The sequence below is a fragment of the Macrobrachium rosenbergii genome, chromosome 21 (assembly GCF_040412425.1).
Source record: "Macrobrachium rosenbergii isolate ZJJX-2024 chromosome 21, ASM4041242v1, whole genome shotgun sequence".
Lineage (NCBI taxonomy): Eukaryota > Metazoa > Arthropoda > Malacostraca > Decapoda > Palaemonidae > Macrobrachium > Macrobrachium rosenbergii.
In genome coordinates this window covers 46,843,559-46,867,912 of record NC_089761.1, presented here as the reverse complement: position 1 = coordinate 46,867,912, position 24,354 = coordinate 46,843,559, and the positions used below count along the sequence as shown (strand labels likewise).

At 35.8% G+C, this 24,354-nt stretch overlaps 1 protein-coding gene across 10 annotated transcripts in view; it reads right to left on the bottom strand.

The window, feature by feature from the left end:
• The window catches only part of LOC136850146 (inositol polyphosphate-4-phosphatase type I A), a 324,020-nt gene that overhangs the window by 19,494 nt on the left and 280,172 nt on the right, over positions 1–24,354 (bottom strand). For 6 of the 10 annotated variants that reach the window (XM_067123739.1, XM_067123744.1, XM_067123745.1 and 3 more), the window contains 6 exons: positions 22,000–22,032; positions 14,860–15,014; positions 10,181–10,321; positions 9,737–9,901; positions 6,363–6,577; positions 473–639 (listed from right to left, as the gene is read on the bottom strand). In XM_067123739.1, coding sequence (XP_066979840.1) covers positions 473–639; positions 6,363–6,577; positions 9,737–9,901; positions 10,181–10,321; positions 14,860–15,014; positions 22,000–22,032 — 876 coding nt within the window. The remainder of the gene's footprint in view (positions 1–472; positions 640–6,362; positions 6,578–9,736; positions 9,902–10,180; positions 10,322–14,859; positions 15,015–21,999; positions 22,033–24,354) is intronic. The other 4 variants (XM_067123742.1, XM_067123747.1, XM_067123748.1 and 1 more) reach the window with 1 other exon arrangement.

Below are 24,354 nucleotides of genomic sequence, written 5' to 3'. Positions count from 1 at the left end.
GGAAACTTTTGGACTTCCAGTCTTAGCTAGGTGACAACCTCACTAGTGTGTCACCCAGCTGTCATTAAGGCTTGTTAACTTCCTACACAACTGTAGCTTTGTTGGCTTCTCTTCTAATATTTCATGCTTGTTACTCTGTCCTGCTTGTGTACTTGAAAATCAACACCCATTTCAATGGTACTTTGAATTAAAATTTGTATTTTATATTTCAAACTTATTCAGTTATCAAAATTTTAAGATGCTATATCTATCAAAAGGCTTAATATCTTTTTCACTAAAGAGAGGTCCTTTAACCTTCCCTACTGCTAAGAACAATTAGCTTCCATAAACTGTCATATAAATTATTACCAGTAAAAATTCAGAAGCTTTCAAGAATCAGGGGTTACTGGAAATATTTGATAAAATTTTATGACAATACTATGCTTGTTAATAAAACCCCTAACTTATTAATTTATAAAATAAGGTACAATACCTGAATGGGCTGCCACATCTAAAGTGTCCAAAGCCATACTATAAATATTAATTAGAGTAACATGTTGGTTGAGCAGAGCCATCTGTCTAGTATGCCACTGGTCTGACAGGTCACCCAAGGATGACAACTCTTCCTGCCATCTTCTTTCCTCTGATATCCATAGGCGCCTGGAAAAAGGCATCTTGTTTACTTTTACTTTTAAAAGGTAAATGCTACTTCACAATATAAAGCTTGAAAAAAATACTAGAGTTGGGGAAAAATCTCTATCTTGACAAGGGAATGCCTAGTCAACACTCATTTTATAAGTTTCTTAAGACCAACAGTGACCAATCACTGTTCATACTAAACTCTGGTGGTTGTTGCTAGTTCCTAATCATTGATTTCTGGGATGAAGCTTCTAAGCTCATGACCCACAGTTCATTTATACATTACGTCACTAATAATAATAATAATAATAATAATAATAATAATAATAATAATAATAATAATAATAATAATAATGCATGTGGGTGGTGGTATATATAGGGGGCCAGCATTATCAACAAAAGCAGCACTGATGTTCCACTGGTCACTAGGGGATTAATGTGCCCAAGCAGAGCCTTCTCCGAAACACTGATGGTTGCAACCTTTCTCCTGTGCAGGCCATGGGGAAAGGGGAGGTTCGGGTGGTGGTACTGAGAGATTCACTGCCAGGGGATGGAAGCTCCTGATTGGTTCACTCACCAGGGATGCTGGTGAGTAACATCCTTCAAGCAAACACTGGGAGGAAGAGATTCTCTTATGAGGTCTTTAGACTGGGCTTCTCCCTCCCAATGCGTAGGAGTAAGCAGTGATGGTTGGTTGTAGTATCAATGATTTCAATATTAGGCATGATATCATATCTTTTCATCCCAAAATTATGGAAATGATTGTATATGGCACCTTCCTGAGCATGGCAGGAGATTCTCTAGGAGAAACACATGGTGGTTATACCAATTTAGGTGCTGAGGCACTCTCTGATGAGGCATTTTTATCAGTAGACCTCACTGGTTCTCTTCACAGTGTCCTGCATAGAGGAGACAGGGTTGTTCCCCATCATCAAACCACTAGTCTTTCTGTACCTGTAATATTTATTGAACTTGATCTTTTCCTCTGGGTAAGATGGGCTGAGGTTCCCTTCAATATTGTGAAATATGCCCTTATTAAAGAATATGATTTCATCAGGGATGGCAGGGTGTGGTTCCTCATAGTACAGCTGTCCATAATTCTTCCAATGCATCTGTCCATGTCACGATTTGTATGCCTGTTATTAATGAGAACCTGGGCAACACACTCCAGCCCTGCATGTGTGTCCTTCCAAGAAGAGCAGTGTGAGAGAGCTCTTCTGACAAAGGCACTGGTGGCAGATTGCTTATATTTCATAGAGCACTCACTCTCTCCATTCAAGTGCATACCCAGGTTCATGGGTTTTGTGTACACCCTCATAACGAAGTGCTCCTCCCGTTGTTTGATGAGGACTTCAAGGAAAGGGAGGCAATGATAACAGCCATATTCAATCATAAAACTGGGACAACTGTGGGTGTGGAAGGCTTGTCTCTGGTGCTCTATCTCTTCTTCAATGCTGGTGCTGACTAAGGCGCTATCAATGTACCATACACACACCAGTGGCTTTTCTATGTTGATAAATACTGTCTGTTAGATGGCCATACAGAGGTTAGAATAGAGAACACCCAGGGAAGAGATCATCGCTGCCCCGTCTATCTGGGTGTAGGCAGTCCCCGGGTTATGCCGGGGGTTCCATTCCAGAAAACACTAACCTGGAACATTGTAATAAAAACTTATAAAAATGAGAGAGAGACTTATGTAAGCCTGGGGAAAGAAACAGGTTTTTAAGCCTTGCCCTGGCAATAAACCAGTTTTCTCCCCTCCTTATGGTGAACCCTCCCAGTGGCTACAGCTCCCTAAACCGGTTTTCTCACCTCGTTATAGTGCCTACAGCTACACCGCTAAGAATCCCAGTTACGGCGCCATAATCCATAACATCAGCCGTAACCCAGAACTGATTTTTTGATGAATTATTTGAAAAAACACAGAAAGTTCAGAACGGTCATAAGTCGGAGCTGCCGTAACACAGGGACTGCCTACAGAAGGTCCCTCTGAGTGTTGGAAGAGGCCTTTTCAGTACACATTTCCAGGATAGCACAAAGGATATTTTCAGGACATTTATAGATGGATTGGTAGGGTCCCAGTAAATAGGTCCAAAGTTATTTGAATTGTCTTGCCGGTGGGTATATTTGTGATGAGGGACTCCACATCCATTGAGGTAATGACTCCTCTGGGAGTGTTGCTTTAAGGGATTCCAAGGACTCTGCAGAGGACTCAAGGCTGTGGTCATCTGGAACATTGGGGTTCAGGATGGTATGAAGCCTCTTGGTGAGCCAGTAAGTTGGGATGGGGCTCTGGCTGATAATGGGGCATAAGGAGTTTCCCTGCTAGTGTGTCTTCATGTTCCTGTATATATAGCCAAGACCATGGTTTCCCACAATTGCCAGGTGGAAAGCATTAGAAGCAACACTGACTGTTTTGATGATTCTGATGGCTTTGCAACTGATGACATTGACTGAGTTCTTGGTTATATGTAAACACATTGTGTTGTCTGTCAGGATCTCGTCCAGCTTTTAGTGGTACTCCTCAGTACAGATGAGGATATAGCTTCAGCGTCACTACCATGGTGCGGAGGCTGTTCCACTCAGAGTGAAGTTTCTCGAGTTCCTTGATAAGGTATGGTCCTTTGCTGTTGTTGGTGCCTGGAAGAAGACTTCCCTTGGGCACAATAATATTATAGTGATCAATGAAAAGTCAGTGCTGTCCCTACCTGCAATGCTGTCTCCCTATATGTATGTATGTATGTATGCACACACACACACACACACATATATACATATACACACCACCACCCATACTCCTTGTCTCCAGATTTGTCTCAACTATCTATAAAATAATAATAATAATAATAATAATAATAATAATAATAATAATAATAATAATAATAATAATAATAATTAGCAGATGAAGGTTTGAGGGAACTAGGTACTGTAGACTGAAGACCCCTAAACCTTAGAGAGACAGACAGAGAAAGAAAGAGAGAGAACAATGAAACACTGGTATAGGTAGGCATCCATTAAACTGCTGACCTGTAATCCAGTTCCTTTACTAATTCAGCACCTATTTAAAATTTCCTGGACAATGCGATTTAAATTTCCCTGGCCAAACACACAGTTTAATTTAACCCCAGTTTTGGCTCTAGGGACTAAAAGAAGTACATCCTGTTCTGTGAAAATTGCAGTGTACATTTTACACATGGAAACTGCAGCACAAAAAGCTAAGGTATAATACTCAACAAAACATTAGGCTGCAATTTATTTCATGAAAGTACTTATTAATATAGGCTTAAAATAAATTATACAATACTATGATAGGTTATAACATAATACATATATGCACTTCAAAGTAAGAGAGAAATAAACATGTAACAAAAACACACTGAAGAAATACACATTTTAACACCAACATATCAGCCGACTGTGTTGATGGAAAGTTACCCACCAGTTAGTTAGTTAGTTAGTTATAAATGACTTGTTTAACCACACCTCTGAACTCTTTTAGGGTTCTTCCACCAAATTAGTGTACACTGAGAGAAGGATTTTTTTTATTATATTAACTACTTGTTGAGTTTTTATTAGAATTACTCAATACAGTGTGGTATGAGACCATCTCTCAGATATCTCTGTTCTGCATAAATGCTGTGTATATTCTCAATATTGAGGGTTGGGGAAAGGGGTGAATGGAATGGAATATAAAACTTATGCCAGAGGCCAAGCGCTGAAAGGGAAACTGAGAATTAAAAGATTTTAAAGGTGTAACACACTATGGTACACTTGTTAGGAGAGGGTGGAAAGTAAGATGGAAGAAAGAGAATACGAATGGAGGCACAATTAAAGGGGCCGAAGGGATGCTGCAAAGAACCTTAAGTAATGCCTACAGTGCATCACTTGAGTGCACTGACAGCACTAATACCCCCCTTCCCCCCAAGTGAAATCATCTGATGAAGAAACAATGACTGGAAAAAATAAAATACAATCCTCCCTCAATGGTAGTGTTATATGCATGTAATACTGTACTAAATACAGTACTGATGAGCAATTAGCACTGAAAAAAGTAAATTTTCTTATAATGCTTTGATCTCTACAAATACCCATACAATTCTGTGTGGTTTCAGCAGATGAAAGATAAGCAATGAATGCAGATATACAACGAATCATCTCTTATACTATATAGTATTCTTCGTAAATGTTTTAAAAGTGCCCAAATTTGATAAACCTGGCCTAGCCTAATCCACCAAAAGCAGAACACACATTAAACTTACCATAAACAGAAATATTTTATGTTGGCAATAAAAACCTATTTTTTTGTGTATGCATTGTTCATCATTACATTTTTTAACTTCTTTGTCACCACTCTTATAATGTATGTATGCCTTACTGAACCATAAAGTATTGCCCATGATAAAAAGCTTATATGAATCATAACTCTAATACTGTTTACGAATTGCACGAATTGTAGCCCAGTCTTCTGATTCGGTTCATGCACTGAAAATAAAAACCCTATTTCTTCCTTAATTATTGTTTATCGTTGAAATACACTTAACTGTTTTGGTTTTGTTAATGATTTTAAGGTGTACTGTATATATACTCTATCACAGTATTTCAATTTAAGTGCTTCTTACATTAACTTTCCCTCTGCTGATTTTGTAATTTTGCTCATTGTTTTGATGTGGCTCTTCCTTGTTCATAATTACATAACATTTTTTTTTATTTCATTGCTTACAAAAGCCTATGTTTGTGCTTACTTTGATGTGTGAATTGTGGACTAATGTTCTGATGCAAAATATAGCCTAGCCTATCTGCTGAATACCAAAAAAATATGGAATTGCATTGAACTCAAAAGTATTTGTTAAAATTATATTTTAGAGAAGAAGCAGGGGGTTAATGATTAAACAAACCTAATATCACAATCATATAGTACATACTGTAAAGGAATGATGAGGTGGTTAGCTATTGTCTATAGGTAACCGTTCTTCAACTTGGAATTTACAAATGATCAAGGCCTCCTCAGGTTACAAAGGTGCTGGATTAATAAAGGTCTATCTATATAGTAATACAGTGCAGGTATAAGAAATAAGTCAAAAGAGCATACACAAACATTATTAAATTTTCTTTTAAACTTTATAAGTTTAACCATGTTTTACTCATTTTTGTTCATATTCTCCATTGTCTATCACAACTAATATCAACATCAATGTGTTTTACTTATAGAATTTTACAGAAATCAAAGAATTTAAATAGAAACAAATAAAAGGGTAATCTTGGGATATTTCTTTGATTATTTTACTATTATGGGATCTCTATTTTTGGCTGATCTTTTTATTGATGGTATTCCTAACATTCTGAATAGAAATGGTTTACCAACATGTAGCAATATCAGGAAAGCACATACTGTGGCATACAATATTCATGAGCAACGCAGATATACCTTATCAGAGTTAAATTATCAAAACATGGCTGCATGACTGTAGTGTTCACTGGATGGTAAGAACTATTACTTTTACCAAGAGCCTATTGGTCCCAATGCATAAAAACTATCTATCTGAAACTTCTGAAATAAATGCAACTCTGATATGGTAGTGATTTTGAATCCAAACCATTTTGCAAAGCTGGTAACCCTTTTAGAAAAAAAAAGTTAAAAATATATTACAGTATGACAAAAATTGTGTACTCTTATAGGGAATGATAGTCCTTTAAAATATACTAACTAGTTTATGAACTTATTCATGGTTTACAAAAAAACTTACAACAGCTGCTGGGGGAATGTAAAACAGTATCTGCTCTCAGCCATAACTTCTAAAACAGCAATGTCTCCACCAAGTCCAGAATGAAATCTGAATGTTGCCATAGTTGGGTTATCATACAGCAGACTTAGATGGCCTTGAGTAGGATGACGTGTCTTGGTGTTAAGACGGGGTGGCAGTGACTGAGTTCGTCGGTGACATGCAGTTGGTGGTGCTGCCTAAATTGGGAAAAAATAAAATTAAAAAAGCTGTCATGAAAATAATAGGCAATTTCCAGGTCGACTCATAAATAGTTATAAAAATTAGCAAGATTAAAAAAATAACTATTCTCCTTAATTTTAAATAAACACTACTAAATACATAAGTGCACATATATAGAATTTAAAATTCTTAAGACAATTTTGTTTCATACACAATAAACCATTGGCCTTACTTTATTTTGTTGTTGTATATAAGAGAACACTTAAAACCTTGCACCAAGTAAAACTCTGGAAAATTCCAAAAATGAATAAAGCAAAATTTAACTAAGGGCACAGGAATGCACAGTGATAACCAAAACCTAAGGAAATGTAACAAAATAACAATCAATTTGTACAAGCAAAACATAATGGGCACATAATAAAAAAATATATACGACTGGAATACCTTTTAGCTTAAGAGGAATAAAACAAACTTTAGCTTAAGACGAATAAAACAAACTTGAATACCATGTAATATCACCATCATCATAAACATTTTTGTCAGCTTCACCTTTTCAGGGTTTAGACATGAAATGACTTCCCTCCATTCTACCTTGCCCTGTGCCCTTTCTGCTTGAACTCCAATTATGTTTAGGTCTTTACCCATGCTCTTTCTCAATGATTTCCTGCTTTGTCTTTGTCCTATTACTTCCATATTTACTGCCTGAACAAATGTTCCACATCCTTTCCCATCACATGTTAAAAACCATTCCAATCTTTGAGATTATCAGTTTTGTCCAGCTGCTTGATACAATATACTTACCAATTTCTCGCTCATAATACAATCATCCGACTATATTCCAACCAAAAAATCTTACACATTCAAAGGTTACATCCTTTCAAAATCTTCACTTTCCTTATCAGTATCCTCATCTAAAACCTACCCAACTATCACAACATCTATCAATAATACATAGGCACAATAAACAATTACTGTAGCATCCACCCAAGTTCTGCTGCATTCTTCATTTTCTTTTTGCATTTCTAGCAAGGTCTAGAGAGTACAAGGTCTTCTCACAGCTGACCTAAAATTGGGATCCAGTGTGCAGATAAAAGTCTTGACATCATGCGGTCTACTCACGGTCTTGGTGATCTCTGACTAATTAGTCTGTTTACAAACACAGTGTGTAGACCTTGCTGCTGCATATTTGATATTGGTATTGTTCATAATAGTGGCTTTATATTTTTCTCTTTCTTGCTGCAACAGTGGTAGTTTAAGCAATATGCCCTGCTGCAATAGTGGTAATTTAAGCAATATGGCCAACTCTTGCCCAGTATACAGGTGCTTTGAAAATAGGAAAAAAATAAGGATCTAGTTCTTCATAGATTTCCTATGCAACATACACTTTGAAGCCAATGCCTATGAGAGACATATGATGTAGCAAAATTAAAAATCAAAGTATGACAAATCATGTAGAAAAATCACCCTTCGCAATGAAAACAAAGATATACATCCTTGACAAGGTGGCCACTTCCTCAAGAGTTTTCTAGGGTATAATTTTCACCCAGATAAGGAAGAAAGACAAAAACTTTGTCCAATAAAATAGGAAAAGATTTCAAGAGAATTTAACCAGTAACCAGGCACAATATAACCAACCAATTATTCCTTCCTATGAAGAGAATATTCCCCTTTCTAAATAGTCCAAAAACTTACTACTTGTAACAAGGAACAAAAAAACACCAACAAAGCTATATAAAATGACTGGACAACCAACAATCTTCTGGACATGAAGCAGTAGCAGCTGAAACCATGATTAGGACCATCAGTGAGACTGTGACTACCCATATACCCAGATTCAGAGAACTAGCTGCTTAATGATCCAGAGTGGAAAATGAATGCTGTGGCTGTTCTTCATGAGTACTCCAGAAGTAATGACAGGAGACATGACTTTGTTTGGGCTCTGATAGTCACACTGGTGACATGCAGCAAGCCTTTTGGAAAATCCTGATGTGAACTATGTGAACTTTTTATTAGTAATTGTCAAGAGAGATGCAAACACAGACTTGGCCTTCAGTACCGTGTAAAAGCAGGATTCCCAATACATGATGTACTTCATATGAAGGTAAGCAGATTCACCAGTTGATGATGTTGGTCCTCCTCTCTGTATCTTTATAACATCCTTCAGGACATAGTCAGTCAGATGTTACCCAAATCTACATAGTGGTAAGTATGGTCTTTCACCATGTTTTATTTACAAGTGTTATATGACCCCTTAATTTGATGTTTTCACAGTTTTATCTTACACTACAATTTCTGATACACCTTCAGACATCAGGTATATTGCTAATCTCATATCTTAGAACCTCAGGTATATTGCTAATCTTAATCTCATGAGCTCTGGGTTATAGCATAAGCTTTAATCTATTACTGTATGGGTTTTCTTTTGGTTTAAATACATGATGGGTTTGTTGTAAAACAAGCGTAATTTTTTTAGACAAAAGAAATTTTTTCAATAAAACCCAGAATCTATATCAAAAGTTCTATCTAACAACCTTGTTGATTGTTCACAGCTATAACCTAACGACATGTTTAGTAGGGTTCTTGCTTGCCTGATAGCCATGCTCCATGAAGAGGAGGGGGGGAGCTAAATGCAAAGCAGTTATCTAACCAGGAGACTGGGGTGTCCATGATTTTTGAACACCATGAATTGGGTTAATACAAATGACTGATTCTAAAGTGAAAAAATAAGAGTTTTGTTTCTAAACAACTACCTTTTATATCCTATGCCCTCTTATTCTGTCCCCTACTCATTGCATAAATGAGAAAAGTCACTTTACAAAAGATATAATTTTTCTGTTAGAATCATGATTAATTAAATATTTTCAATACTCCTAGTACAAGCCATTAAATCATTCAAATGCAATCTATGACATCAGGTAAGAAAATTTCAAGTCCAAGAATATTTGTTAAAAGATTTAAAAATCCACAGCCACACATGAAAAACCTGCAATAGTCAAACTTGCACACTCAAACATATATTCAGCACAGACAGATATGACACAATAGATGGAAATCTGTCACCACCTCATAACTATTAACAGTCCCACCAATAATGATTCGTTCTGAGGTTAAAACACCCAATCTTTGAGTTTCATCACTTGTATCCTACCAAAACAATAGAAATCTGCTAGACTTACAGGCTGATGGTGTGGTGTGGCATTGCTGGGGGTATGAGATGTAGCATCTACTGACTCAGGCTCCAATGTCCATGCGGTTATAGTTATAAATCCAACATTACGGCCTAAAGGCGACTGTAAGCTGAGGCGAGAGCGACCAGTTTCACGCAAACTACCGAGGCTCACCTAATAATCAAATATGAAACAAATAACAAGTAGAAGACTAAGCTCCATCCACAAATACAAATAATATACATCATGAATTCAGGTTCTCTATGAAATCACTAATGACATGACACATTAGAGAATTCTTAAAAAAGTCCTTATCTTAAAAGATTTTTATGAATGACACAAAAAATTTATATTCTTTCCAAAAGCACAGAAAGGTTTGGTATTTTCTCGTAGTAGTTAATGACTGGCTGTTTACATATTAGTTACCATCCCCAACTACAACTTAGGGCTTACCGTAGATTGGCCAAGTTGTGTGGTAGTATTTGTGACTCTTTCTCTTACATCATAAACGCTCAACCGCACCTGAGTACTTGCATCTAAGCCATCACTTTTTCTAAAACTAACTGTTGATAAGAAGTTTGGATTGCTGGTCCTCTGTGAAAAAGAAAAGTCAGGAGTATAATAATACAATTTCCAAAATCTCTACTGACAGTGTAACATAAAATACAGTGTAACATAAAATACCTATCATTAACACTCATTAACACCAGAGGTGAAAATGTATACATAAATTAACTTACTGTCAGTATACAGTACTGTATTACTATAAACATTGCTTCACTGTCCAGCAATAATACAGTACTTATATGTGTATATTATTATTATAATTATTATTATTATTATTGCCTGTACAGTATTATTATTATTATAATTATTATTATTATTATCACAGATAATCAACAAAGTCCACATGATGTATGTATCAGCTCAATCATGTAGTACATATAACATACATATAAATATATACTGTATTTTTGTGTAAATTTTCAATTAACAATTTGTGCAAATTAACCAGTGACAGACTTCAATTAAAACACATTCTAGGATGTGATACCCTGGACAAGACGCACACCAATTAACTGTATAACCTTTTTGTTTTTCAGTATTAACTTGAAAAATGGCGGTGCAAACATGATCATATGGAAGTAGAAAATAAAACAATAAAACCTCTTATTCTATTATCTAAATAGAAACAGAAGAACCTATTTAATAAACATTTACTTTTCTTATTCTACTCTCTACCTATTTCCAAAACAACATTTGACAATACGAGGTGTGATCATATAGTATTGGGACTGTTGCCACAGTAAAGGAGTTAAAATACACAGAATGAGACCACTTGGCACAGATTGATCTTGACCCCCAACTGTGAAGGCACACGTTTTTAGCGTCCTCACTCACTTCCGCTCTTTACAGCAGTACTTGGAAGGAACGTGTGTAGTGAGTGGTCATCACACTGACTATGATGGAAAAGTTGAGCAGAAAATCTGCATCAAATTTTGCCCAAAGCTTGCCGATACCTGCGCACAGACCTACTCAAAGTTGCAAAAAGTGTATGGATAGGAGTGCACAAGCCGCACATGAGTATACGAGTGGTTTAGACATTTTCAAGATGGTTGACAAAATGTTGACAGTGACAAACGTTCTGGGAGACCCACAACCAGCAGATCTGAGAAAAACATCACAGTTGTGAGTGCAGCTGTGAGGGTAAATCGTCGAATCACCATCTGTGAGTTATCGGAGAATGTGCAGATTAGTTACGGCTCAGTTCGGTCAATTCTCACTGACAATTTAGATATGAAATGCGTCTGCCAAGTTTGTGCCAAAACTGCTTTCAGCTGACCAAAAAGAAACTCAGCTTTCAGTTGCGAAAGATCTCCTTGATTGTGTCGAGAATGATGAAAAAGTTATGAAAATGGTTGTAACAGGCGATGAATCTTGGGTCTATGGTTATGACCCCAAAACCAAGGCTCAGTCTTCACAGTGGAAGACCCCAACCCCTCTGAGAACGAAGAAAGCATGAATGAGTCGACTACTAGGGAACTGTTCACCATGAGTATCCTCCATCTTGTCAGACAGTAAACAAGGAGTACTACTATGTAGTGTTGTGGTATTTGCAGGATGCTATTTGTCGGCAAAGGCCAGAACTGCATGAATCTGGTGAGTGGCAATTGCATCATGACAACGCACCTGCCCATTCAACGCAGCTTGTGCAGCAGTTTTTGCCAAGCACAACATCCCCCAGGTCCAACAGCCACCGCATTCCCCAGATCTTGCCCCTTTGAGATCCAAGTGAATGTAACGAGGCAGCTGCTAATTATCTCAGAAAACGAGTTCCAAGAATGCTTCCATCAATGGAAACAGAGCTGGATAAAGTATATGGCTTCTGAAGGGGACTGCTGTACTTCGAACGAAATTAAATCCTAAAATGATACGTGTTGAAGTTTTCTTTTTATAGCACAAGTCCTGAAACTTTATGATCACACCTCGTATATGCACCAAAGGCATCCCATGTACAATTTTTTTTACTATCATAACCCATCAATTAAATACCAGACCACATTCAAAGTCTTGAATGTTCCCATACTCACAGTCTTTTGTTTAACAAAGAGAAGAGGTCCGGTAATCTAATGACACATGCACAACTTGCAGCCAAAGGTATATATCACTCACTCACCTAGTATTTTGTGAATCACTACTGTTAATAGCCATCTAGAATTTCCAAGCTTGTTTGCATAAATGCAATTATCCAGCATAATTCTGACAATTAATTTATTATATTTGCCAACTATTACATAGTTATTTTTATACCTTTTCATTTCTTGTAGCAAAATCAGTGATAAAAGTAAGTTTGGCACCTTAGCCAGTACTTCATTGCCAGTGTTTTGATTTGTTTGTTTCATGGCAACTGCTAACAGTATACAATGAAACATGATTTATTTTTCATCAGAATTGTGCTTCTTTGCAGCATTTCCAATATTCCAGCGATGTTTCAGTATACTGTACATACAGTATATACATCCATATAGTAATCCCTTGATTATCCAGATTGTCATTATTCAGACACAACCGGACCCCAGGGACCAAGGCCCAAAGATGCAGTCACCACCCTGCATATACGAACATTCAAGTTACGAACATTCAGAGATACGAACAGACAGGGTCTCATAAAACTGTGTTTGGAGCACTCCCCTTTGTCACCTGCAAGTTCAGATTTGGCTCTGCGCATCTATTCTACAAGTAAGAACACAATGAAGAAGAACCTGTTCCTTTAACCCCTTCCCTGATTATCTCAAGCATTCTCAGTTAATTACTGTACCATGTATTCTTACAATCATGAGAATACTCGCTCATACTTGTAAAATATTCTTACTTATTTCTGTCTTCCCAATTCAACTTGTTCCTTGAAGAATTCCCATTAATTTAGTATGTATATTAGTCAATAGATGGAGGTGTGCATTGTTTACTTTATGAACTTCCAATGTCAGACACTGCTTCAGTGAAATTCTCTCTAAGTTATTTGAGAGGAATCATGCTCAAATGGCTGGTTTTATATTACTGTACTGTACATGGGACCAATATTTCCAGCAGGCCAAATGCTGTATTGCTCTTGAGACAAGACGTAGAGATCCTTCATTTTCTCTTCCTCATAACTCCACCATCAGTCATTCATAACAACTAGAGAAGTAGAGTTGGGTTATTAGTATCTATGTCTCACATGCAAGGTAAGTGCATTTCTATGCTGAGCCTGAAAAAACTTACCAAGTGGAAGCACCTTACTTTACATTACAGGTTCATCTTCATTATGAAAAACCCTCTTGTTATTAGAACCATGGTATCTAATTCAGTCTCCAAGGGCTCTCCTGGAACCTACAGGTATACGCAAATACTCTGGGGCATTCAGCAACTTTGGTTCCTGTCTAAATTGCTATTCAGGTAAATATATCATTGATGGTTATGGTGAAATCAGATAAGTTTTTAAAACAAAATATTATTTTTTCATATAAACCCATCAATTACTAAATAAGTTTCCTCATACTGATCCCACAAGATATATGAGGTGGGGGAGTCATGCAAACCTGTGGTTGCAGACGGTGCATGCCTCACTATACCACCATACTTCCTCTCTCTCTCTGTTACACACAGGACTGAGTCTCGGGACACTCAAGATCGGGAATGTAGGCAAATATCTGATTAGTATGACTGTATGATCTGTTACATTTATAATGAAAAATGAGCATCAGTAATAAGGTGAATCCACTTGCACTAACAAGTAAAGTAGGTAATCAAGGAAAGGAATACCTACCTAGAATATCTGAACAAGCCAACAGCATACAAGAATAAATATTTGTTTCTGAAGGTGCATAAAAATAAAACCCAAAATAATACTGTACTTATACTAAGTACTGTAACCAGATCACCACGATAAATTTCACAGTGGTGGCACAAAAGGCTTCCTTTCTTCTAAACTTAAGACTTTACTCAGTAAATTGCATGATAATTGGATACACAGCAGAAATGATGAAATTTGATAACTTACAATGATTAGTTTCCAAAGCTTGACATGAATGTTATTTGGAGTTTGGAAATTCACATGTTGACAAGTGACACATAAAATCAAACAAATTGTACCAGAAGCCTATCCTCTTGAAGGGTAGTGTAAGGGTAGTAATTTCAACTACAGTATAAGGGACATGTAGTCACAAAATATACCTTATAATAAGAATTATACATGTCAACTACAAGTATTCAAAAAGGTTTCAAGTTAAACATGTAACATGACACACAAAGGCAACAAAACATTGCAATACTGAACACATCTCTTGAACTACTCAAAGAAGGTGGAAACTATTTTATGGACATTCAACTTTGAAGCTATTTTCTTTTCCAAAGCAAGGGGTTTAAAGTCAATTCTGTATATTCCTAAAACAAAATGTAATAATTCAACTGTGATGTAACTGCTAGCTCTAAAATCATGATGGACAAATTAAGAGTTCAAATTACTGTTTGAAGCAAAAAATTTCTTTGTATCTAAACGTAATGGATAAAATTACAATGTATTCAATTTCTTCTTCTAATACACAACATGCTGTATACTGTAACGTAAATTTCATATGAAAGAGAATACTTACTTCAATAACTTCTGTTTGAGCATAGTGAATCCAAGAATTCTGTGGCGAACTGATGACTTGAACAGTGACTCTTGGGGATGGAGGTTGTCCATCACCATCACAACGTAAGTTATCACATGATATTGATATTTCCAGGAATGGAGGTTCATTTACATCTGTTGGGGAACAAGGGCAATTTGATATACAACAGCAAAAACAGCCATAATTTATTTAGAACTTTATTTCATCCAAAGTAGGCTGCATCCATGACAAGCCAAGACACTGACATGGTTCCACATTACCAAGTAACTTATGAAGGGTTATGCAACGCTAACCAGTGATCAAAAAGGAACTAAGCAGTTCTGTACAATCATTAATACTAAAAATAAAAGAAATATATGAAGCTTAAATATAATTTGGTTTCAAATTAAATATAAAAGCAAAAATTTATACAAAAGCACAAGAAACAGAAAAACCATAAAAACAGGACATGATACCCATGCACTGTAACTTTCGCCCAGAGTAGATGGATTTGTAACCATATAATTAGGATAATTTTTAGAAAATTAGAAACAGCATTAAATATTGTTATTCAAGTTAGGAAAGAAATTGAAGCCCAGCTTCCCTAAACTACCAATACCAATTAGTTTTCTAGGTTAGATTTACTGCAGCAGCAGTTCTAAACACTACACACCACAACTTTGAAGCATTCTGTAAAATATAAAGATCTGGCTTTATTAATAAAATTTATGTCAGCCATCGTATATAACAGACGTGCATAAGAATTTTCTTCTTTCAGTGTGTGTGTGTGTGTGTGTAAAAGGGGACAGTATGTTCAATGTGATTTAATCACCATGTAAACTGTTACTAAAGACTACTTTAGGATTAAAGACTTTATATGACCAACTAGACTGGCAAAATAAGAACTGTGTGAAGTAACGACCTGCACTGCATACAAGAATATTTACTAAACATTGAAAACCAACAGACAAACTAAACCTTGCCCTAATTTATAAGCTATTCCAGCAACAAATAATTCCTGAAGAAAGGAAGGTCTCATCATCATAATTATAATCATGACATTTTTACATCAGCTTGCTACTTTACAAGATTAGATACAAAATGACTTCTTTTCACTGCCTTTTGCCTTGTGCACTTTATGCCTGAATTACCAACTGATTTAAGTGTTCATCAGTACCATTTTCCATCTACAGTATATATCTTGGTCCTGCTGCATCTATATCTGAGATTGCAGCATGTTTTCTAGCCACTGGAATCCACATCAATCCATAACATCCCATCATTAATATTTTCCTACTGCACAGTAGCCATGTATCTTAGCATTTTATAATCACACCCTTTCAAAATCTAGTCCATTTTCTAAGTGCTAATGTTCTACAGCATAGATTAGTGCAGGCCTTATACGTGGACAATAACAGCTTTTCTCACTTATTATTTACTTTATTTACCAATAGGCTAGTAGTCTCTTTCTATTTCATCCAATCTGTTGAGTTTTTTAAGCCTCTCAACACCTACTTCAGTGTCTAATGTGTCCCCTAGGTAATACAGATCCTTTGCTAAAACCTTCCCCACTACTGCAACACCATTCTCCACTTCCATCTCTTATCTTTGTTCTTGTTATACTTCTCAAACAATGAAAATCTTTTTATTTTCAATGTATATTCTTAAATCCTGAGCACTGTTTGTGATCCATTAACTACATCGGACTTACAGTACCAGACTCAAAACCATACCTTTTTCCCACATTTCATCATCAACATTAATTTCTCCATTTCCACCTTTTATTTACTTGGATCTCTTTCTTGATTTTTCCATCTTTCCTCAGCCCCTTTGCTACATTTAATACTTTCTCTTTAGTCCTGAGTTGTGCTAAGAATCAGATTCCATTCCTACCAACTCTTTTTTTTTCTTTCACCTTACCACTGCATTTTTGCCTCCCCCTCCTCTTCCTTATGTATACTGCATGCCTTCTGCTAAAGCTTGAATACTTTCCTTTTCATTTGCCCTTTCTACATCTTGATATCTCCTTCATGTCTGTCTCTACATCCCTTGTTCAATGTCATACCTCACATTTCCTTACATTTTTCTTATTACTGTACTTTTTATTTTTCAGTTTCTGTGTTTTTAGTCTTGAATATTTCTTTCTTGGTCTTCTTTCTTTTTATCCCTCACTATCAAACCAGGTTGCAGCAGTCAACACAAAGTTACTGGCATAACATTTAAATGTTTTTTTATGTTCTTTGTAATTCTTACTATAAATAATACCAACCAGTGTTTCAGTGTTTCCACTTATGTACATTAGCAGCCCTCTCTACACTTATTAAACATTTTACTTAGCAACTACAATCCTTGAGCTTAAAAAATTCAAGTACTGATTCTCCAGTCAGGTTTCTCTCTCTCTTAAGCTAAATATTGCCACCATATCCTCAAAACCAACTCTGTTCCCATGTAGCTATTTTGGTTTCCTTTACCAGTATCCTCTCTGACTATGTGTTGCTGCATCTCTAAGATCAGATTAATCGTAATATTTTATAGCGTGGTTGCTTATTTTGTCCTTAAGGAGTTACCTTCCATGGGTTTGTCAGAGCTTCATGGTGACCAAACTTATATCAAAGAATTCTCTTTTAGTTGGTCTCGTGTCATAATGATAAACACTATAACACATGATGGAGTATATAATGGACTTAAAGATAAGAGTGCTCTTTCCCTTATCTTACTGCAAAGCTGTACCCAGGTTCTTTCCTTCGTCAAAGCTGCTAGAAGAGGAAGTGATTATTGAGCATGTGCAGTCTGCCTTATCGTTGACAACAGACTGGCAAGAGACCACAAAGCCATTACCTTTCTTTGGTCATTTCAAGACAGATTCACTCCTTGTCAGTGCTCCAAGATTCAATAATTATGGAAACACCAAAAGAAGCAAGTTAAGTGCTTAGTTTTAAGTCCCCATTAAAGTTTTAAACTTTTATAATTGGTAGTTACTTTGTGTGTGAAAGCCAGAAACCAAGCTTTTCTTGCTAACACATGGCCGGCGTTAAGTCATTATCGCAGATTGTTGGTTGTGAAAAGTGCAAATTGTTTTAAAAATTTGTCATTTCAATTAGATATTTTAACTAAAAGAAATGTTCCACAATTTATCATTAATATAGAAAATCCTTTCAGATTATACGATGGCTACAATAATCAAGGCAGTAGCCTAGATCAGATTAAGCGAGAATAACTTAGATTGGATAAATAGTGGATGTTGTCTGTAGCCTATAACCTAGGATTACATATCCTTAAGTGTGAACTAAATAACCTGGATTAGGTAGTAACCTAAATTAGAGTAAGAACCTTTTGAGAAATGTCTCTTTCAAAGTCTCCAAATGCACAGGGTGGTCATCAGAGACAGTATTCTTAAAACATTACTGCCATGAGCTCGAACAAATTCTACTACACTGTGTATCAGTAGGTGGTATGGTTAGTCCTAGCCCCATGGGCGCTACAGCAGAAAACCAGGGGTCTTCTTGATGGTGAGTGTGCTAACTATCGCTGGGGGAAGGTGTGACAATACTGCAACCAAACCCAGCATGCTCAGGTAAGTCACTGTAGAACTATAACCTAAGACATAAGTTCATGTTTAGTTTCTTGTTCTTGTTACCAAAACCTTAGGGTTATTTAGAATAAAGAATGGGGTTGGAAACTTGTGGCTTACCTCGGACCAGAATTGTTTTTCCTTTGGATATTACGATTAAAATTTGAGAGCTTAAGCCACTTTGTCACCTATCAATTTCTTTTTAAAGCTCCTTAAGGACAAAACAAGCGACTATGCTATAAAAAACAGGTTTTGACATAGGAAAAACCTATTTTTGGTAGTCGCTGTTGAGTCCTCTAAACCCTTCCACTTCCCTGACAAAAAGGCATGGGATTTGGGTGAGGGATCATCCTGCATTGACTAACAGAAAGTACTGTAATGGCTTCCTGCTCTCTTGCCAATCTGTTTGTCAACAATATGGCAGACTGCGCATGCACAATAATCACTTCCTTTTCTAGCAGGTTTGAAGAAGGAGCGAACTTGGGTACAGCTTTCCTGTAAGATAAGGAAAAGGGCCCTCTTTTCTTTGAGTCCTTTACTTACTCCATCATGTGTTATAGTGTTTACCATTATGACACAATACTGACTAAAAGAGAATTCTTTGATATTAGTTTGGTCACCATGGAGTGCTGACAGACCCATGGAAGGTAACTCCTTGAGGACTCAGCAGTGACTACCAAAAATAGGTTTTTCCTACGTCAAAACCTGTTTATTCTTTAATTTATTCATCTTGCTCCTCTTGCATCTTCTGCCATTTTATCTCTGACCAGCATGAGCATTCCATTTTGCCTTGTCTCTTCATCATTCCACCAATTTCCTGAGTCATACTTTTGTTTTTATGCTACCCCAAATACCGTATATCTAACCTACTATACAATCTCAACACGTTTCCTAGCCAGCATTTTCCCCACTTACCTACTTTTTCCAGTGTTGCTGGTTTTGCTGACACACCCAAACAACAAATATTTCTGAGCCTGGGACTGACTGTTGATGGGTCATTAAATGATTTTGGTTTTCATAACCCAAAGGCTGGGTATTCTGATGGGAATGAAAATGTGTGGTAGTGTGTGTTCTGTCAGATATGTAAATAAAGAAAAGACTGTAGAAGGTGGATGAACAACCCTATTTGGTGTTTCTGTGGGCAAAGGGATCAAACACAGACTATGGCCAGTCTTTCTCTAATGGTTGTATTTTAACAGGTGGTCAGTGACACAAAAATTGGGTTTATTTAGAGACTAATATCCACGACTATTAAATATCCATTACTCACCTACATTTAAAACATATATAAAGAAACTATAGCATTTACGTTGACATAAAAAAAATTCTAAATTAGAACAAATTCACAAATTTCTTGCTTTTTAAATAAAATCATGGGCAGTGAAAGTAAAAGACTTCATTTAAAGACATCCTAGAGGATAACTGAAGAGTAGTAGTTTTGGGCAACAAGAATTAACCAGGTACTGAACATTAAAAAATGACCTCATTCTATTTTATCATTGATGAAATTTATGAAAAAATAAAAGATAAAAATAATTTGATTTTAATTTGTATCTTCTTAATGTTATGCTTTTGAAAGACATAAACTATTTTCTAGAAATCCCATCAGGCATACACATGTCCTACAGTCCTGTCTAACATATTCCCCAGGTTTAATAGTCTTCCACTTTACAGAAAGTAGAAGAGAAAGCAGTCTCACAGTGCATGTGCCATCTGGAAACTCGGGTATATATCAATTCCTTTCTTACCTTTCATATAAAGTCTAGATAATGCAGAGATTCATGGGACTGGGAGGAGGACGTTTCTCTATGATTAATGGCCTTTTAAGAAAAAACTTGTTTTGTATCATAAAAATAGTTTGTGTCATCACAACCTCAAAAGTCATATTTATATACACCTGAATCTCTGTTCAGGAGAGATGCCAAGATGCTGAAAACTCGTGTCTGCATATGACTGTAAGATATGGGAGTGCATTTGGGAACTGGATGAGCCAGGAACCAAGGCTCTGCTCATGGGTTTGCTAATATTAAAGGTTAACCCATGGCCAGTGATACAAATTGAGGGTACACAGGGGTACAGCACATACTTTTCTCACTTTCCAGGTTTTTTTGAAAGTGCAATGTCTCTACCAGTGAAGACATTTATTTTGGGCACATTTATTACTAGCTATCCTTTGTAAAGCTTCTATCAAACTATTTCTATTACAATCATAAATGCATATTTTATTCAGTTCTTATATTACAACACAAAATAATGTATAATATACAGTACTATACTAGAAAAAAGACATAATTCAAGGAGTCTTTTACTGCATTAAATAAATATTTTACTGTACTGTATTAAATAATAAACTATATCAACTTAATTATTTGTGACTTACTGTTTCTTGTATTCTTTTACAGTGGTGTGCAAATTATAAATTTTTTTTTACATTAATAAGTATGTTCACCAAGCTAGTTATTACTAGAATCTTTTATGAAGAGGCTTACCAGAGAGTTTTTTCCAATTTCCATAGACCTGGTGAAAAGGATTTAGATAATCTTTTTACAAATATAAGTACTGTAAACTGGCAAACCTTTTCAGTAATCATTCAAAACTAAATCAGATTTTGCAGACAATACTAAAGTACTCGTCCTCAGTTTATTCGTCAGATCATGATTACCTCAAACTTTGAAGTAGTACTAGTTAACTACTCATTAGCTAACTAATAATTCCAAATGATAGAAAAGTATGGAATTTGGCACAAAAGCACTGAAAAGGCAGACAAATAAAAATAGTGCAAACAAAACTGCATTTTTGAGATGACTAAATAGTTAATTACTTGCAGCAAGTTGCACCTTGTGAAGCCAGTGATCAAAAGACACAATATCAGTGACTGATACGTAAATGGTAAATGAGCAATCCATTCTTTCATCACTTTATAAGAACACAGAGTGAAAAATGCCTAAAAAAAAAAAAATGATGATTTGATAAGGAATAATCACTGGAATAATGAAAAATGATCAGTAGCAATGTTGGCACATTGGTAAACTGAAAAGTAAAATCACTGGGGAAGAATGTAAGATGTTAACAGTACTGTAGTATGGGTTCTCAAAATATGAGAAAAAGAAGTGATATATACTTGATGTTCAAAGGGGCACATGTGCTGTGAGATTACCTTCTCTTCTCCTGTTTGTCAGACAAAAGACTGTTGAACCTGGGAACATTCAGGACATGAATGTATTGTATAGAATTTCCCTCCACTTCTAACAAAACACCCTTACGTCATATATGCAGAGTATAAATAGTTCTATAGTTAACATCATAGAGTGAATACTGTACTGTAAATATTAAGTATATGAAAGCCTACAGATACCAAAGTGGAATAAACACTACTTTATATACTCAAATTTTGAGCTTTGGTCACTAATCCATACTGCTCTGTTGTAATGCATTACTTTTGCCATGGGCCAAGGAGTCATTCATGTCAATCACAAAAAAGGGAAATACTTATGCAAAAAGAATACTCATGCTCTCATCACATATGTGGGATGGTGAGTTGTGATGTATGGTGGTGGTTGGCTACTAACCTACTAGAGGAGGGGATCGCCTACCGTGCACACCTGTCAGGGAATCACACATGACCACAGTCAAAAGAAGTGACAAGCTTTTACAAAGACTGCTTCAGTGATTGTAAGAACAACATATTGGTTTCTTGCTAACATTTAATTAAATCTGAAATTTACTAAAAGGAAACTTCTCAAAAAATAAAAACAAGCTTGAATGCAAATTTTAAACTTACTAATTACTTTACATGCTATTTATTTTAAATAAATGACATGCAATACAATAATACTTTCCGAAGATTTTCTCCTAAAAATCAACAGGAACAAAGATTTATTATTTCATAGAATTTATCTGAAGCTGAACTGAAAATGAAAAAAAATTAAACATGTAAAAACAATAAACCTGCATCACTGACAAAAAATTATTTTGTATAACTGTAAATCAATAATTCTAGCCTTAATTAACAGATAAAAAAGAAGAGCTTACATTAATGAAGCTGATAAAAGAAAATCACTCCACATCATGAACCCCTGATCAACTTGAAAACTTGATCATAATACCAATGATGTGGAAAGTTGGATGCCCCTACAAGAACAATATTTATGTAAAAAAGTACAAATAATTCTTACAAAAAGCACACAGTATGTACAGGCAACATTAATTTGCAGTCTTGCATGTTGCTGAAACCACTCAGCAATATAGTTAGGTTATACAACAAATATACTGTACAATGCAAACTATGCTAATTAAGCCTAATATGTATTAGCAATTTAGCTTATAATCTGTTACAAAACGAGAGAAACAATCCAGGAATTTTATCATTTATTATTATACATGAGCCTGAAATAATTTCTAACAAATAATTCGCTACTTCAGTTTGATACCTTTCAAGGACAATACAAAAAAGAATGATCTATTAAATGATAATTGTATGCGCTTGGCAATTTTTACAGAATGACAATGAGGAAATATGATGCTCATAAATACATGATTATCATATTCTTGTAGTTCAAACAATCCGGGCTCTGGATTTTATGAAAATGAGAAAAATGGAAATATGAAATCTGCACCACATGATAATAAAAGATACAGTAATAACAAGTGCATTAAATGTATGATTCTTATACTGGAGTTTTTAATTATTGTATAAACAATAAGAATGAAAGCCTCTAACACTTGCAAGTGAATGGATAACTTGACAGGTTTACTATAAACTTGAATTTTAAAAACTGTCTTTTGAATTCAATACAAATCTTCTCATAAAAACACAATAATCATATACACCTATGTTGATGTCCATAATGTTCCCAGAATCACCAGTCTTATGTCTGACACCAGAAGAGGGTGGTCTCCCTACAAGCAAACCCTCTAGGTCCTCAGTTACAGTATATATAAACCAATAAACTCAATTTTCATGGAAAATGACGCCTGAATCAATATTTAGCAGAGGGCCAAGACGCTGAATGACCCATTGTTTGCACATACCTGGGTGATCCAGAAGAGTACTTTGGAACTGTACGGAGTCAGAAACCAGACCTCAAGTAGCTTGCACATTTACAATAGGTATGGTTCGAAATCTTGAAACAGATAACTCTATCAGATTTTGGAAAAGTAGAATACTTACCATCAATGTGACAAATCTTTGAGGACTACATCTCTTGACAGCGATATGAATGATCAGTGAACATGAAAACTGAGTTTGCAACCTCTTCTGCTACAAGTAACATGTCTACCTTAGTAAAGAAGACACTGAATCCTATGAGTTGTTTCTTTCTATACTTGAGGACAGGTGCAGTAAGAAGGCATCTTACATATCTAGTTTTTTCACAAGTAAATCCAATAGCTCTCACTGGAAAAAATCATGGCATTCAAGGCAAAGTGTTGTGAAAGGTTCTGGCTACCAGTTGTTGAGCCTTTGTATGAAGCTGAGAACAAAAAAACAAACCCCCTGATAAGCAATCTGCAGTTTTTCTGATAATTTTTAAGAAGTATACTGCAAGAAAATATGGAAGGGGATGAGTTAAGGAAAAGCAGAGTTGACCATAACAATGCTCCTTCTGCCATGTGAACTATGTAATCAGCCCTGCTTGGTGTGATGAAAGCTGCTAGTTGCAATTCTGTAAGCTTTCCACATTGCTGGATAATTTCTGGGTGTAAAAATCAGGGATATCCTCATCCTTTAGAAAAGAAATGAACTTGAAGCCACCACTGGAAGTTGGCCTGAAAACCATTCTTGCTGTGATTAAAAGGGAGATACTATATTGCAATCATCCTCATACAACAGAAGCACACGGGTTCTCCAGTACCCACCGAAAGAAATAAAATTTGGAATGGTGAAAGACAAAACCAATCCAAAGTTTGCAGCACCTTGAGAATTC